This window comes from Carettochelys insculpta, chromosome 3, assembly GCF_033958435.1.
Source record: "Carettochelys insculpta isolate YL-2023 chromosome 3, ASM3395843v1, whole genome shotgun sequence".
Taxonomy (NCBI): Eukaryota; Metazoa; Chordata; order Testudines; family Carettochelyidae; genus Carettochelys; species Carettochelys insculpta.
This window is the reverse complement of record NC_134139.1, coordinates 46,807,953-46,826,290: the sequence shown is the minus strand read 5'-3', so window position 1 is coordinate 46,826,290 and position 18,338 is coordinate 46,807,953. Positions and strand designations below refer to the sequence as shown.

At 42.9% G+C, this 18,338-nt stretch overlaps 1 protein-coding gene across 1 annotated transcript in view; it reads left to right on the top strand.

Moving 5' to 3' along the window:
• Window positions 1-18,338, top strand: part of BTBD9 (BTB domain containing 9) — a 319,222-nt gene that overhangs the window by 284,331 nt on the left and 16,553 nt on the right. Inside the window, exon 10 of the mRNA XM_074989795.1 lies at window positions 5,295-5,373. Coding sequence (XP_074845896.1) covers window positions 5,295-5,373 — 79 coding nt within the window. The remainder of the gene's footprint in view (window positions 1-5,294; window positions 5,374-18,338) is intronic.

The following is an 18,338-nucleotide window of genomic DNA, read 5'->3' as shown; positions in this document are numbered from 1 at the left end:
GAGTCCTTTCTGATTATATGCATCTGACTCATGCATAGGCTCGTGCATCTGACGAAGCAGGTCTTTGACCACGAAAGCTTATGCTCCAAAACATCTGTTAGTCTGTAAGCTGCCCCAGACTACCTCGGCTACCTCTCTGATATTTATCTGATTCTGTGTTTAGAGTGGGGTTTCCTACCCTATTGGTGGGGATCCAAACTTGGGTCGTGATTACATTTCAAAAGGGTCACCGCTGGGCTGGGCATCTCCACAGGTGGCTATTAAGAAGCCATTCACACTCTTGAAGTGGTTCTCAACTTCTTAATTGAATTACCAGCCATTAGGCAGTTAAGTCAATCAGTTAAATTGAGAACCATTTCAGCTGCAGGGCGGAAACTGCAAACTGGAGGAGCAGCACCCAACTCAGCTAAGGTAGGGGCCTGAGTCCAAGGTTGGGAGGGAGGGCAGAGCTGATCAGCTTCCTGGCTTCCAGACCTCAGCAGCGATCCCGCAGCTGGCGCTGCTGGCCAGGGCTCTGCCCCAGCCAGCTTCCAGCTGCAGTGGTGGGGGTCTCCCCTTCTGGCCCTGTCCGGGGTTCCCGTGGCTGGCAGTGCCAGCCAGGGCTCTGCCCCAGCCGGCTTCCAGCTGTGGGGGTTAGGAGGTTGTCTTCCCCACCCCAGGCCCTGGTCAGGGTTCCCGCAGCTGGTTCTGCCGGCCGGGTCTCTGCCCCAGCCAGTTTCCAGCCATTGGGGGTCGGGGGTCCCACCTCCGGCCCCAGCCAGCTTCCAGCTATGGGGGTCTGGGTCTCCCCCCCACCAGCCCCAGCCAGGGTTCTTGCACCTGGCTCTGGTGACCAGGGCTCTGCCCTAGCCAGCTTCCAGCTGTGGGGGTCCCTGTGACTCCTAGCCCCTGAGTGTGACTCTCCTAGCTCCTGATTGTGGGGTTTAAGGTGCGGGGAGCAGTTTGGGGATGAGTGTCTTTCCACCACCACAACTCTGACTAACAATAGCAAATGTAGTGTTGTTATGTTATTAATTTCCCCTTTTCTGTGAAATAACTATTATGAATATATAAACATGAGGGGCACAATTTTATATTCTTGCCCCAGGCGCAAAATTAGCTAGTTACGGCTCTGATCTCCCCACTCCCCTCCGGGTTTTTGAATTGCCTTGGGTCACCAAGTCTTCCTGAATTGTCAGAATGGGTCCTGGTCTGGAAAAGGTTGGGAACCACTGGTTAGAGCATAAAGAGAGAGCCATATCTCAACAATAGGAGGGACCCAAACCACAAGGAATACAAATCAACAGTACATGATGTGCAAGCAACGAGTGTTGATAAATGTGGTACCTCTGGGAAGCGGGGGCAGATTCACATCTCACATGTGTAAATCACAAATAGCTCCACTGAAGTCTAAGCCGTAAAACTTCTGTAAGTTAGATCAGACTGAGATTCATCGTCGTTTTTAAACGAATGCAACTTCACAAAAATAAAACTAGTAAAACTTTAACCTAGACACAGTAATACCATCTTTGTGAAGAAGAGATCAGTAGTTTATTATCGGGATGAGACTCCTAGTTCAAGTCAAATGGCTATGGGAGCAACAAAGCTCTGGCTCTGATGTTCTTGTCGCTTTTTCTGTTGCTGTCTTGTTTCTTGTATGAACATTTGAATTTACTCCGAAGAAGGCCAGGAAAATGATTTTTTCTTTTCCTCATGAAGTTCAGTGAATTGTATTAGTTATTTATATTTTTATTTTTATTTTATTTTATTTTTTAATCATTCAATTCACTTTGTAATGGTGGTTTTACTGAAGATTAGTTTCGTATCCAGCATTCAGGTCATAGTTCTGAAAATAAATGTTAATGCAATTAAGTATAAATCTAGTATGTTTGCAGCGTTGTTCAGCTGAACAAGATCTCTATATATCTCAACAACTTCTCTTTTTCACCAACAGAAGTTGGTCTAATAAAATATATTACTGCATACACCTACCCTCTAAAATCCAGTATAATGGGATATTGCTGTTAAATGGAGACTTTCAGACTGTATTATTCTTTCCTGTTTCTCCTCCTCATACTTTTAGCATGATATGTGATCTTGAAGGAATGGCGGAAATCAGAATGTTAGCATATTTTTATTGGTGTAACCCAGCTGTATTTTATTAGGAAGGAGAGATTTCACAATCTTGTGCAAAGCCTGCTACACAACGTTATGACTCCTCATAAAGTGTGCACATCAGATACTCCAGTTAAAGAAAAGGATTATGTTTTAAAAGTCAGACTCTAAAACAGAAAAGTTGAGGAAGCAATTTTCTTTTTAAAAATCACAATGCAGAGGTGATTTCACAGTATATTGGGTGAGGTGGGGGACAAGGTTTTTTACTTATGGGAGCTGATTTGTCGTATTGCTTGCATTTTTTTCTTGATTAATGATTGTAAGTATACCATCTGGAGTACATAAATTGATTGCAGTTCCAGTATACCAAATTTGCTACATATAAAACCATTTACATAAAACTTAGGGAACTGTGTATCTCTTGGATTCTGTAATGAGTGAGATCCCTAAAAGTGAAATGAGAGCAACTTGTTTCCATTGTCTGCCATGACATCACTGCTATTCTAACTCAAGATAACTCTGATATAGCTAGCTCAAAGCTAGTGTCAATATGTTTGCATTCACTTCAGTCACAGATCCCAGATGCAGTTTAGACACTCCCTATGATTTTCTGCTTCTTGCTTTTCTTACTGTGTATTTGCGAGACTGTGTGACTGGTGGCCTGTGAGTCTGTTTTTTTCAAGAGCTCTTCCTAAATGGTATGAGTTAGTATGATCAGATTTGCTGTACAGCTTCCTCTACTCCTAACTTAATCCAGACTCATGGTTTGGTTGTGCCAGGAAGACAGCATGTACCTGAAATGGGATTGTTTTCCCTAACTTGGCAAGGGAAGGAGCTACTAGGAAGCATAGTTACACTTCACTGTGACCAAAATTTGGTGGCCACACCAGTAAGACAGTGGCCATTTGTAGGAGGGACTCTGAATGTTGCCATCCACCATCCATGCACAAGGTTCCCATGCTAGTGCTGGGCATGGCTCTCCCACTGAGCCACACAGCCGCACCCCCTAGCCCTCAGACAGGGTAGCTCCCCATTTCCATGGGCAACATTAGGGAGCTGCTGCCACAGGAACAGCACAGCCCCAGGTGCCCTGGAGAGCAGCTGATGCCACAACAGCATGGCCTTGGGCTCCTCTGGCAGCCACTGCTGCTGAAGCAGCACAGCCCCAAGTGGCCCTATGGATCTGCCTACCAGTGTGGAAGAGGGCACCTGAGGCGGCCACCAGAGCAAAGCAACCACAGGGAGCTGCCACTGGAGCACCAGCACAGCCCTGGGCAGCCCTGGCAACTCCCCCGGCTTCTGAGCTCTATGCCCCCCACCCTCTGCCCTGAACACCCCACCCTCTTTCATGACTCCTCAGCATGTGTGGCCCCTTGGCCTAGGCCAATCCCAGGGACAAGCTGGCAGGTGGGCAGTGCAACCACTCCTGCCATGGGCCAGCCCCACGAAAAAGCCAGTGAGAGGCCTGCACAGCTCCCTCCATCCCCATCCCAGGCCAGCCCTAGGGAGAAGCCAGCTGGTAAGCAGCATGATCCCTCCTTGCATTGGCCTAGCACTGGGAAGAAGCCAGTTGGAAGCCTGCACAGCCCCCCACATGCAATACGGCTAAACTCAGGCAATGCTGGGTAAGTCGTCTAGTAGCTGATGTATTTTACTTTGTTATAATGAAATACTAAGTTAACATGCTGAGTAAGTGGTCTTGTTCTTTCAATAAAACTGCTTTATATAGTGAAGACTTAGTAAAGAGACCAGAGAACAATGAACTTTGCACCTGACATTAATCTAAATATAAATTGGTTTTGATCTTTTTATTTGTAATTAGCAATAATCACTGAAAAACCGCTGTTTGCATTTATCTGATGTGGTAGGAAGAAATCTAATTATGGACTGGAAATCTGTTAGATAAAAATACTATGTGATTTCACAGTTCTGCATGCCAATATACTGATTAGAAATAGGCTGTGTAAACTGCAGTAATCATGATAGCAATCAAGGATGTGTGGGACCAAGATACCATGGTCATAAATGCACAGGTCAATGATCCAAACTTTCAGGAACAAAAACAAGCAAGCAAAGGGTAATTAAGAGTACATCTACACTGTAGTTAAAAACCTGGGGATGACTTGGGTTAAGGGTCTGTTTAACTGTGGCCTAGATATTTGGCCTCAGGCTGGAGCCTTGGCTCTAGGACCCTTCAAGGCAGGAGAATACTAAAGCTTGGATTGCAGCCTGAACACTCACAGCACATTTAAACAGCCCCTTTCATCAGCTGGCACAGGCCAACCACTGGTGCCTGGCTGCAATGTAGACATAGCCCCATAAGACTTGGGTAGATTCTAGAGCCAGATAGAGCATAGGTACTAAAGACCAATATTAGGGACCGAGCACCTTCAGTCATGGGATCACTTGAGAAGAATGGTTCTAGCACTTCTGGCTGCACGTAACCTGTCCATCACAGTGGGGTTTTGATTTGTGAGACCCACTTCTCTGGGGGCCCCCACTAATACTCACCTTACCTCTACCCTCCAAAACAGAGGACTGTGTGTGGCAGGAGGAGAAGAGTACAGTGCACTCAGTCTTGCTTTCCTACCCAACATTTATATCTCAGCTCCTGCCATTGTTGGCTGAATAAAGGGGACCCCATATTACTTCTTTTAGAAAGAGAGGGTGGTACCACTACCACTTGAAGTGTGGTATGAGGCCACTACACTGGAGGTGATGCCAATGGGGTGCAATCTTTGGCTAGAGGGTTTAAGTCATTGTGTGCCTACAGCTTCGATTTGCCTTAATGTAGTCCTTGAAATTCCTTTGGTTTCTACAGGTAGTTAATACTAACATCCAATTCCTCCTGTGCATATCTATTGATGACACTGTCAGAAATTAATATAAAGGAACTTTAGAATTTTGACCATTTTTTCTATTAAAAGTTTTCTTAAAGGTCTTTAACCATAAAGTTGAACTTCTCTGTATTAATTTTTGTACTGGATTGTGTATATAATACACCTAAGTAGAATCAAGGCACTTACAAAATCTAAACTGAGCCCAGGCTGCTGGAAATTCAGGCCATGAAAAGTATGTCCCCATCTGGCTCCACGAAATGACAGTCTGTGTTGTCACTTCAATGGATTTTCTTTCTGTATTTCACTGCTACCTGTGGTGACTCTGTGTAATACGGTATGTCCCTCTTCTTTCTTTTGTAGATCTTGGCAAACAGTCTCTTTTGACAGACAACCTGCATCCTTCATCAGAATAGTTGGAACTCACAACACAGCTAACGAGGTATGGGGCAGTTTTTAAGAGGGAAAATCTATTATATTCTTGATGGATATACAGATTTCATTCTGTTTCCATTGTAAACTACTAGTGCTGCCTAAAATGTACCTGTGTTTATTGCTTCTCTAGCAGTCTTTTGAGGAAGTAGTCGTTTTTTCCTCACTTTCTCATTATCTTTCCAAACTGTACAGGTTTCTTCACAGAAAAATGTTAAAACCACTAGTGCACTCAGAGAGGTGATAGCTAGGTCAACCAACGAATACTTCCTTACACCAAATGGAGCCTACACTACAGCTTAGGTCATCTTAGGTACATCACTACAAGGTGTGATATTCTTCACAGCTCTGAGTGATGACGTTAAGCTGTCCTAACTTTGTAGGGGTGATCAGCTCCAAATGTTTGGCTTTCATCATGGCATTGCTGAACATAGTTGAAGGCTAGCAGTAATACTTAGGTGCACATGTTTATTTTTAGGAATGATCACAGAATTATAAATTCACTGGGGAAAAAACATAGATTGACTGATTGATTTTTTTTAAGATGCCGTATAAATGATGATTAAAAAAATCTGATTTTCCAAAAGAAGATCATGTATAAATAGGATTATTCTACATATAAATCAGTGAGCCAAGCAATCAGTCAGCAATCAGTATACTGTGTGGTAATCAGGATAGCTGATTTTATTTATTTGTTTTGAAATCAAATTATTTGCAGTAGAAACATCATGTTGTGCATTAGCCAACCTGCAGTATGTAACCATGTGATCTTTCTCTTATTTCCCTGCTCACTCCTGTAGTTTGAGACACTAACTACACATTGATTCAAATCAGGCCCTGATTTTGCAATCAACTTTAGTGGGACCACTCAATATGTATAAAGTTGAATATATGTGTACATCTTAGCAGAATTAGAGCCTTAGCTTATAAACTGTGTGGGGTAGGAACCACATCCTCCTATGTGTTTGCAGAGCAACACAATGTGGTCCTGATTGTGTTTGTGGCCTTTCAGCATTATTATAATACAACTGCAAGATAGATAGCACCTTGGCTGCTGCCTTCTCTTAAAGAGGATTATTACATGTCCTCTTCCCACCCTTTTACTTCTTTTGAGCAACAGTGCAAGTGGCATTATTCTCTGTGTTGCTGTCATCTATCATTCACCCAATTCATCTCCGTTAGCCACTCTTTCTGATTTCAATTTATAGTTCTCTCACGCACTTTCTTTTCTCACAGCCTCCCACATTCTTCATCAATGACTTCAGCTTCTATGTTAATGATCCTTCTGACCCCGTAGCTGTAGATTTTTACATCCTCAAATCTTCATGTGACCTGCCTCCCTGGTTCTATTGTCTCACTCATGAAAGTGGTCATTCATTTGACTTGGTCTTGCCTATGCTCTGTTCTCTCTGATCTCCTGTAGCTGAGTTCCCATTCTCCAATCACTGTCTGACCTTTCAGTATGACCCATCTGTCCCCCTAATCTCCAATACTGTCACTCAAGCTTTCTGTGACTTCCAGTCCCTCGGTTTGGATGACTTCTTATCTGTTCTCAGCCCTCTCTTTCCTTCTCCCTCCAATGGGGTTTTGGGTTCTCTCTGCTTCGCTCTGGTGGATCCTTCATCTGTGACTCTTTTTCCTGTCTCTCCCATCACAAGGTCTCCTCTCTCAATCACCAGCCCACTTCCAACATCAGCTTCCTGCACTCACACAGCAGAAAATCTGTGGTAGAAATCTTGTGACCGTTCTGATTAACTTCCTTACAAATTAGTTCTCTCCTCCTTCTTCTTTGACTCAATCCTTAAACCCTCCCCTCTTCTTGCCTCCATATTTCTCTCTATGCAGGATTTTGCTATTTCCTCTGAAGAGAAAATACAGCCTGTCCTCCTCCCACCCCCCAGTTACCTTCCCTTTCCCAATACAGGTCGTCTTCTTCCCCATCACAGGTGTAGAAGTTTATCTGTTATCCATCTCCTGCCCCTCTATTTGCCCCTCTGAATCCATCCCACCCCATTTTATGATCTCTTTCATGTCCATTCTCATCCTCTTTCTTAATCTTCTCCTTAATGTCTCACATGTCCCTGGGGTTTTTTTGCAAGCATGTCTTAATCTCTTCCATCTTCAAAATAACCAATTTTGACCCCCCCCCCCACCTCCCTTCCATCTTCGACGACTCCTTCTCACTGTCATCTCTAAGATCATTGAATGTACTGTCTACAGCCATCGTCTGGATTTTCTTTCCAGTTCCATCCTTGATTCTCTCCAATCTGCCTTCTGCTCATTGCATTCCACTGAAATTGCTCTCACGCCATCCTCATCCTCGTTGGCCCGTCAACTGTCTGTAACAATGTGGAGACAGTAAAATAATAAAACAGTAAAAGAGAAAGAAAACTGTACAGTAAACTCTCACTTTACGCGAGTTCAACATATGTGTTAACCGTATTAACAGATGGGAGAAGTGGATGGCTGGAGCCTGGGGGTCATGGCTTTCCCAGCTAGAGGAAGCCAGGGGGACAGTGCTGCTGGGAGGAGGGGGAGGAAGCTCTTCAGCCCTGGGAGCCAGGAGCCAGGCACAGTAGTGCCTGGCTCTTGGCAGCTCAGAGAACAAGGGAGGGGTGAGGGGAGTGGCAGGGAGGAAGCCCCTCAGCCCCAGTGAGCAGAGAGCCAGGAGCAGCAGTGCCTGGTCAGTTTCTTGGCTCCCGCAAGCAGCAGGGAGCTGAGAAACTGACCAGGCGCTGTTGCGCCCCTCTCCATCTCCCAGGGGCTTGGAGGAAGTGGGAGGGGTCGCCCTCTCCCAACTTACATGAAATTTGAGTTATGCATAACTCGGGGTTTTACTGTAATAGAACAAACTGGAGAACATCTCTGATAAACTGCTGCACACAACCATGCCTGTGTTCCCAATTCCCACCGCCAGGGCACGTCAACATTTCTGTGTTCATAATATTGCCAGTTTTGAGGGCATGTCTCTAGTCTTCTACATGCATATTTCTCCCTCTTCCATCATAAAGGAAAACAAACTAACTTTTTTATACAACAGCTAGCAACTGTCTAATAATACATGCATTACATTCTCAATCCATTTAGTGCATTTCTGTAAATCTAATATGCCAGCTACCTGTAGAGGAAAGGTTACCGGCACGAAACACCAGAGTGAATCTTTACTACTCACTTTCCTCAAATACCCCTTCTCCAGACAGATTAGCAGGTCTCTACACGTCTTTTGGGATGTTTAATCTGGACTCTGATTTTTTCCAAATCACCCTTTCATTAGAGTCCAAGTTTGTTTATTATATGGGAGTGTTGTCCTAGGCAAGGCAACAGCAGGAATGCAGAGTGAAATTTCACAAGTCCTGTCAATACAAACTGCTGGGGAAATGGTTTCTATCATGCATGCCTTTTAGAACCAGCTGTCAAAACTCAGCAGAAGCTTGGAAAGGGAATGAGCAAGACACTGAAATGGGAAGTATACCATGAGAACAAAGATCAGAAATAGTTTAAATGCTAAAAAAATCTGCATCTTGTTGCAAAGCTTGGTTTTAATCAGTGCGTTCTCAGAAATTTGGAGCCAGGATCCTTCTTGCCTCCCATCGAATTTTTTCGAAAGCACACCAGGAAAGCTTATCCCATTTCTGCTTTATGTAGACTGTCGTGTAGACTGTCATTATCTACACTTGTCAGTCTTTGTTGGTTCTCATCTCTTTACTAAAGAGTTTTATATAGATTTATTCCTGTAAAATGTGAGTAATTTTAAACCACAAAATAAATAATGAATAGCTTCAGTAAGCAGAAACTACAAAGGGAAGCAGATAAATTATTCAGCTTTTTAAAATGTTTGTACATTTTTCAAAATAAGGAACCAAAAAGGTACTTGAATCCAACAAATTCTTTTATGCAAGCAATTGAATATATCTAAAACCAAGAGTGTTATATGTTCTTATTCATGTATTTAACATTAGAATTCCTGGGACATTATAAACGTGACACTACATTGGATTTTGAGACTGCACCTGAAATGGTGATAAAAGTTAAATAATTCCCCTTCTCTCCAAAATTCATCTGTACTAGCTCTTCTGGCAAAGCAACAGATGAGCTACAGATGCAGAATTTACTTTAAAGTTGTGAATCATCTCTCTCCTGGCTTTTGGGCTTAATATTTGTGAAAGAATATTTCAGAAGTTTGGGTGATCATTTCCAACAACTGTTTCAACTTTATTTCTAACTGTTTTAATTATCACTGCTGACTACTTTGTCCAGTTATAAAACACAACACAACAAAACAAAACAAAACAAAAAGCAACAACAAAAATTGTCCGATGAAAGTCATAGTATCCTTACTACAGGACAAACTGTACCTTAACCTCACTTATTCCACATAGAGTGCACTCTTTAGGTTATAGGCCTGTCTCCTAGCACTTCACTGTGTGAGGAACAGTGAAATCTAATCACTGTTAGACTAGATTTATGATGTGGAATGTCCCTGGTTCCCAATCATGTTACTGACACAGGCCCAAGTTGATGTTGCACCTGTAAGAGTATCTCTTCACAAGCATGTGATTTTCTATATATTTTAGATACTTTGTGTGTCTGTCCATCAGTCTGAGAGTCTGTTTTTTCAAGAATTCCTCCTAAACAGTAAGATCAAGGATCACCAAATTTAATCTGTAGCTGCCTCTTGTCATAATTTAAAGGAAGATAAGGGCTTTGTTATGTCAGGACAATGGGATATGCCTGAAATTGATTGTTTCTCATAAAATGGAAAGGGCGTAGGCAGGTAGGAGGAACAGTTATACTGCAGAATGACCACAACGGTGGGAGGGGGCAACAAAGGCCAGAGGTGGGGACTGGACAGCATAACCCAATTGGGACAGCTATCTGCTATATATTTCAGAGAATTTGTCTGTTTGTGTCTTTTTGTATGTGTGTATTTGTCCTCCTGCCAGGGGACATGTACCCCTCCCCTGACTGTGCCCACTGCAGGAACAGTGGCTATTATGGACAGGTCCTTGTTATCCGGCCCCAAGCTGCTGTAGTGAGAGAGGGTTGGGATTATCTCTTTCCAGGGCAGCCTGCATACTGAACCCCTCATTCCCAGCCCCACCCCGGAACAAAGGTTTAAATGAAAAAAAAAACAAAAATACTTGTTACAGACCTCAGGAATGCCTGGTAAATCTTCTAATCTAGTATTTGTATGCTCACAAAAGGAGCATCTTCAAACACCATATTATTTATTCATTCCTTTTAAGGTACAAAACAAGAAGAACAATGTCTAAAAACCAATAAAAGGCCTATGCAAATGGCTCTGTTTTACACCTTCAGCTTTCCTTCCCGTCTTTTATGAATTTCTTTCAATCCAGCTAACAATTTCTCTGGCAGGAAAAGCAGCCAATCCTGATGCAGCACTTTGTCTCAGTCAGTCTGTCTTTCACTGACACAGTCTGGATAGACAGTCCTTTCTGTTCTAACCTTTGTGAGTATTAGGATTCCTTTTATCCTAGGTTCAGCCTTGGGAAGAGTAAACCATTTAACTCTGGATGGAGCCAGATGGGATATTCTTCAGTTTATTATTTCCACACACACACATCCTCACCCATGGCTTCCTCAAGGAGCATTCTCTTTGCCATTGTTTTGTTTCCTGTGAGTTTCATCTTTACTGCCTCCTTTGATTTAATTATTGAATTTACAAAGGTTGATATCAGTCAGATAACTCTCACTCTCCACAAAATATAAATAATGTTTGCAGTATTTAATAACCTAGGAGCTGCCTTTTTGGATCAAACCACAGATCATTTTAGATGATATGTGTCACCAACAGTATCGTGTATCAGAAACTTCAGAGAAAGTCCAGGAAAGAATGCTGTAGGCATTTATGGGATATTCTGTCCATTGAATAAGTTTCCTCTGGACCTCCAATAGCTAAACATTGCTAAAGACCTGAAGCTGCACATTTTAGCTATTCACACTGTAGCTTAAGGTGGTATTGCAGATACAGGTTGGAAAGAAACCATTATGCCTATTTAGATTATACCCTCTTTTGTCAGAAAGAACCATATTCCACAGTAAACTTTGTTCCAAATATTTTATTTCTGTTAAACTTAAGATGAGTAATATTATGAAAGTTGCACCTATCTCTGCATTGGCTGTTTTGATATATATTAAGTAACTGCTCAGAAGAATCCCATCCAAATTCTGTATTGCCAGCCTTTTCACTAGTATTAAAGTTGGTCCCCCTTATGTTTGCACATTGCAAACATTGCACGGTATTCCAAAGGTAGCTTAGTCTCTTCAATAAAAGACAAAACATTTTCTTCTAATTTATATAGTGTTTGATAGCTCTACTTTTATTTTTTATAAAGCACTGGGCAGTAGGATCTAGAGCAGGGGTCGGCAACCCCCAGCACAGATGCCAAAAGAGGCATGCAAGCTGTTTCTGATCAGTGCGAGGTTGGAGCTCAGCCCCACCTCTCCTCCCCCATGCAGACAGAAGCTTGCTCAAAGCCATACCACCTGTGGATTAACAATAGAACAGCTAATGCTACCAACCACAACCTAAGAGGTAAAGCTCTGCATCTTAATGTATTTATTAATGAAGCTGTAGTAAGTAGGACCATTAGTGACTTTAAAAAGTGTCATTGGCCCTTGGACCATACATGGAAGTCAAAAGGTGAAATTTCAGCATCCTGCTTTGGAAAGTTTGCTGAACCCTGATCTAGAGTGTTAATGTGTACTACACCATGTGCTCAGTGATAATTGAGGTTATCTCTTGAGCTTCATATCTGAAATTTCACTGCATTTACTGAAATGCAATATGTTGTCCTGATAGCTCCTCTGCTTTTGCTCCATCAGGCTTTGAATTTGGTGTACCTTTGTCTACCCCCAACACAGTTCTACATCATCTGTTTAATGTCTTTATCTAGCTCTTCTTCAAAGTCACAAATACATACGGTATAATGTATAAAATTATTCCTCTAATCCGGTGCTTCTTAACCTTTACTGCAGCCTGTACCCTTTGGTTCACAAAACATGCTCTTGCACCCCTTATCAAAAATCCAAAATGGAGATGGGGGGGCCTATACACTTATAAATGCCTATTAAATATATGTAAAATAGTTTTATGTTATTAAAAATATATATAATGTTAGTAAGTACACAGGTTTCATGAAACAAAGTAGTTGTACTCACATGCCTGTGCTTAATTTGTGTTTTTGATGATTTACCTTCTAAAAAAATCTGGCATGTCTCACACCCCTCTGAAGGGGCATCCCGCTCCCCCAGAGGGTGTGTGCACCTCAGGTTAAGAACTGCAGCTCTGACCCAATAGTCTCCTCCATCTACCTCACACTATCTCCATTTGGATATATTTGAATTGTTGGCCCTTAGTGTTAATTTACATTACAGCTCTATTACACTGCTTTGACAGTGTAAAATGGCCCTAAAGTAGGAGTAAATTATATTTACACCAAGTTTAAGGCCACAGATATAATTTATATCCATTTTAGGGTCACTTTATGCTTCCAGACCAATATAAATGGTTCTTAGTGTAAATGAGAATCCAGTCCTTTATATTATGTGTATTTAACTTCTTAATGCATAAAAGCCACTAATATATGGTTACAAGTCAGGAAGGAAAATCTTTAGCACTCAGATTCTGAAGTTTTCTTCCTAAACTAGCTCTTTCATGCTGCACTGTATCAGAAGATTTTCTTCAAGACCAAGAAAAATATTTTTACTGATTGCCTTTCCTCCATCAGCTAATTCATTTCTTCAGAACAGTATACTATTTTTCTGACATGATTTTCCATCTGTGAAAACATGCATACTTCTTAATTCACACATTTCCAGGTGTTCTCATATTCTGTCTCTGATTAAACATTTCTACTATTCTTCCTCACTGTGAAGGTTAATATTGCTAATCCATGGTTCCTAGATTCTCCTCAATTGTTAGTAGGGCTGGTTTGAAGGTTTCAACAGCATATCTTTGCACAGGTCATTGTTAGAATTGGGAGTCATGCTCCATGATACTGGAAAATATTTAAAAAATAGAAAAATGCCCATACTTTGTGACACTGAAGTAGTTGTACAAGACCACTGCAACAAATTTATGAAACGGAATGACCTAGTAGCATGTACAAAGGATTAAGAACTGTTGGGGACCAGGATGTAGGCAGTTTGGCCTTAGGGTAGTGCCTAGTGGTTGGAGCAGGAGTCAGTCAGGAGAAGGAGTCAGGAATTAAAAGCTGAGAGTCACAGGCTGGTTGGCAGGAGTGAAGCACGGCTGGAACAAGTCTGGAGACAAGCAGGTCTAGGAGATATCACCGCTATGATCAAATGCTTTGAGCAGCCAGCACCCTGCTACTGATCTTAAGAATATGGTGGGTGATTCCCTCAGCCAGTCAGGCAGTTTAGCCAATCAGGCACCTCACTTGGGGCCCAGCTTGCTCATTATACTGCCTTGTTTTTTGTAATACAGGCATAAGATAATCATTTGCTCTCTTTTTTTCCCCTCAGCCTTACAAAGGGAGGACGTGGCATGATCAATTTGTATGGGGTTAGTCAGTGGGGTTAAGCTAGCAGGTGAGCAAGCTAGTTGCAGGACCTGACAGTAAACTCCCTCTTCACGCGAGTTCAACGTACGCATTAGTTGTATTAATGCAAACATCAAAATCCCAGGCTCCAGCCACCTGCTTCCCCAAGCTGGGGGAAGCAGCTTCCCCCTGGCTTCGCCCAGCTGGAGGTGGATGCAGGGCTGCTCCTTTCAGCACTCCGCTGCCTGCTTCAGCACTTCGAGCCAGCAGTGGAGCACTGAAAGGAGCAGCCCGTGGCTTCCCACTAGCTTTTCCCAGCTGCGGGGAGCCAGGGAGATGCCACTGCTGGTAGGAGGGGGGACAGAGCTGGAAAACTGACCAGGTGCTACTGCACCTGGCTCCAAGGGACTTGGAGGATGAGTGGGAGGAGGAGAGAGATGGGGGGAAGCCCCTCAGCTCCCTGGGATCTGGGAACCAGGCACAGCAGCACCTGGTCTTTTTCCCAGCTCCTGCAAGCATCAGGGAGCCAGGAAATTGACCAAGTGCTGCTGCACCTGGCTCCTGGCTCCCCGCAACTGAGCGGGAACCTGGAAAGGGACCAGTTGCTGCTGAGCCTGGCTCCAGGCTCCCAGGGGTTTGGAGGAGGAGGGAGGGATCTCCCTCCCTGACTTATGTGAAATTTGAGTTAAGGAGGGGTTGCAAGGAACGTATCTGCCCTGTAATTTGGGGTTTTACTGTACTCCTCACAATATCCCCTCCCATTTCCTGGGGGCACCAAGGCAAGATTTAACAGCAAAGGTTTTGTGAACATCTCAGCGGGTCCAAGGTGTGTGACTGTTTTCCACTTATTTCCAGGATTGTTCATCCAGACTATAACCCTCTCAGTCAACTCAGTATTGGAGGTTCCTCCTAATGTGTAAGGAGTCAAGGATCTGTCAAACCAAATATTTCTCATGTGTTTGGATTGTGATACATGGGATGGTGAATTGGATGGGGACAGAAACAGGTTCTTGATATAAGTCTTCAGGACAGACACGTGGAGGACTGCATGGGTCCAGGAATTGACCTGTTCCAGAATCTTAACTGGACCCAGACACTAGACTAATTTATCCAAGGAGCACATTGACCCAAGTTTCCAAGTGGGTAGCCAAATGTTGTCATGCATGGTCAGAATGGTGGGTGGCCTTAGCACCATGTTTCTTAAACTTTCTGAGACCACAGAACAGCAAATAATAATATTTTTATGTGGAACACCTATGAAAATTTTCTTTTTAAAAAATTGTTGAGACCAAAAACAAACAAACAAAGAAACAGTAACATATACAACAAAAACAAAATGAAGTAATTTAATCAGATATTATAGCAATGAAGAAGTAACATTGTATCTGGTTTAATAACAGAAAATATATACTGGCGATGTATGATATCAAAAAAGTGTCAGACGCTTGTATCACACCTGCGAGTTGTTCACAGAATACCAGAGTTCCACAGAACATAGTTTAAGAAATACTAACTTAGCTTATGTCAGATGTTCCTTCTATTCTTGTTGTACTTGGCATAGGTAAGAAGTTAAATCTGCAGCAGCAGGTATCAGAGATTTCACAGAATAGCTGCATGAAAACACAGATGAAACCCACAGTTGACAAAAGAGGGACTTTTTTTTGGGTGGAAACTTTATCATACACAATTCAGCATAGAGAAGAAGGGAAACCCAGTTGTCTGGACAATGGCTCAAAAGCAGCAAAGGTTTTGTTCAAGGTCTGATTGACATGTTCCATTTGCTGGTTGGTATGCAGGTGGTATATAGATGAGATGAAGGAGCCTATGCCCAGAAACCTTAGAATCTCCTTTTGGAAACCAGTCAGACTGAGAGCCCAGTTCAACACAATGCCTCTTGGCAATCTGTGATAATGAAAAACTCTTCTAGATAAAAGCAAGCCATTTCTGGGGCAGTGGGGATGGCAAAGAATAGAATGATTTGTACCATCTTGATGAAAAACCAACCACCACCAAAATCATTGTGTACCCCGAGAGCAAGGCAGCTCCATTATGAAGTCCATGGACACAGCAATCCATGGCAGAGATGACAGGGCTGGAAAGAAGCAAATAGTTTCAAGCCTGGTTTAAGGACTGAGATTGCAAGACAGTTTATTACTTTTTGACAGAGATGTTCAGGTCCAGTCGCCAGAAAGTTCTTGACACCCATTTCCAGGTCTTGAAGTGGCCAAAGTGGTGATTAATGTCCTAAAGCCTAAGCTGTCCCTCCAGAATGTAAATTCCACCTGTGTGGAAGATTACATCATCCTGTAATCTAAACATGACACCAGGCTGGGTATTGGCATCATCGAGGGCTGGGTGGATCTAAGCTATGAATGGGTCATTGGGTTACAAGGAATGGATGGAAGACAACAAGTTTCTGTCTGCTGTTCCGTTAGCAAAATTGGACACCTTCACTGTTGATGGAGTTCCCTTCCCAGAGTCAAAGTACTCATCCTTAGAGGACAAGGCATTGGCCTTTTAGTTGTTTGGCATTGGGGATTATGAAATTGAATCAGACAGATGAGAGGGACCAGCAGACCTTGCATTTGTTAAGTTGTCTGACTGTATTACAGTTTTTTTTTTATCTGTGAGGATCTGGGTAAGGTACCTGGCCCCTTCTAGAAGGTGGTGCCTGTCCTCAAAGGCTGCCGTTGTCCCATATGTCAGACCAGGTTTGGAAGGTGGATCCATGCATAAATCTTGCTGATCCTTATCAGATTATAAACTCCATGGAGGTGCAACTTTTTGAAGACTATGAAGGAGCCAAGTCATTTAATGAACTCCCTGGTAGAGGGCAGAGGTTACAGATAATGTTTGATAACCTTGTTTAGCTTGTTGAATTCCAAACAAGGACACAGAGTCCATTCTCTTCCTTTATAAGGAATATTAGTGCCCTGGGTGGGTGGATGGATGGAAAAATTTTGCAAGTTCTTTCGAAAATTAAAGTGTAAGAAAAGAAGGAGAGTAAATGTAACAGAAAGAGATCTCCGCTTTCAGATGAAAATCAGTGAAACAGTAATTTTTGGACAGGAAGGCAAGGAGTATACATTATTCTTTTAAATTCTTGGTATTTAGCAGATATCAAACAGATGGCAGGAGGAGATATAGATGGTACAGACATTCACTGTGAACTAATGTACACCATTTCTCTGAAGAGGCAGAATGGGTCACAGGAGTCTTCTGGCCCATGGCTAAGTTTTAGGAGACAAGATTGTTGACTGTGCAAAGAACTGAAATGTAGTGCACCTGTCTGCCAATGGATATGCAGATTGTGGGTAGTGAGCCAGAGCAGGCTGAGAGTAATCTGAGAGTGTGGTGTTAGGATCACCCCAAACTGGAGGATACTAATGTCCAAGAGGGCAGTCTTGTGGGTAACTGGGCCTTGCAAGAGAAGTGACCCTTTGATACACTCCACCATGTCTGAAGAGGTTTCAGACTGGATGGGCAGTGTTCATGCAAAATCAAAATCCAGGAAATTCCCAAAGTCACGCAAATCCACCAACCCTTCCAAATGGATCTCAGACATGGGGGGAAGGGTTAAAGTTGGAGGGAGAATCTCAGATGTTGGGTTCTGGTTAACTGTTACCAGAGAATTGGAAAACAAATATTGATACTGGGTCCTGGGACAGAGGGAAAGAACATCAGCCTGGACACCTCTGTTGGGGTGGAGACATGGTGTTTGCCTGCCAGGATAGCCACATGCAAATTGTTTGGTTCTTTACAGTACAGGCATAAGCCTCCCATTTGTTCTCATTTTTTTCTTCCGTCTTTGAAGGGAAGGAGGAGGCAAGGGCATTTTGCATGGGGTCAGTCCATGGAGGCAGACTTGGTGGTTAGCAAACTGGTCTTAGGGGAACCACTGGGTCACAGGAGGGTGAACTTTTGTGTTCCTTGTATGCTAAACTTTTGGGTGGTCACCCAAGAAAGATTCAAATGCCACCCAACTGACCAGCAGAGCACACTCAGTCAGTTACAAGTGTTCTACTGGGTGTTCTACTGGGTGGTTCACATCTCCATATGCCTCAGTGTGTAAAATAAAATCTATTCCATTCATGGATGGGAAAAATTAGAAGGAACATTGGTGAGCTTCACTCTTGATAGTGCTCCATCAGACAGTTCTCACTCTTAATGCACAGTTCAAGTATATTGTCCAGGCTAGGCAAGGACTGCATTGGTGCTAACTCATCTTTGGTTTTTATATTGAGGGCAAACTGAAAGTTCTGTCTTTCTATTCAACATCTGCTACAAGGCAGTGATTTTCTGTGGTAAATTTGCAATTAGCCTCCCCCTAATGGAATGTCTGAAGTGCAGCCTCTGTGGTTTGGGTTATAAAAAATTACAACCATGGCTTGCACAAAGTTTTCAGCCTGATCCAAAGGTGTTCTATAATTTGCCCATGATTAAGGAATCC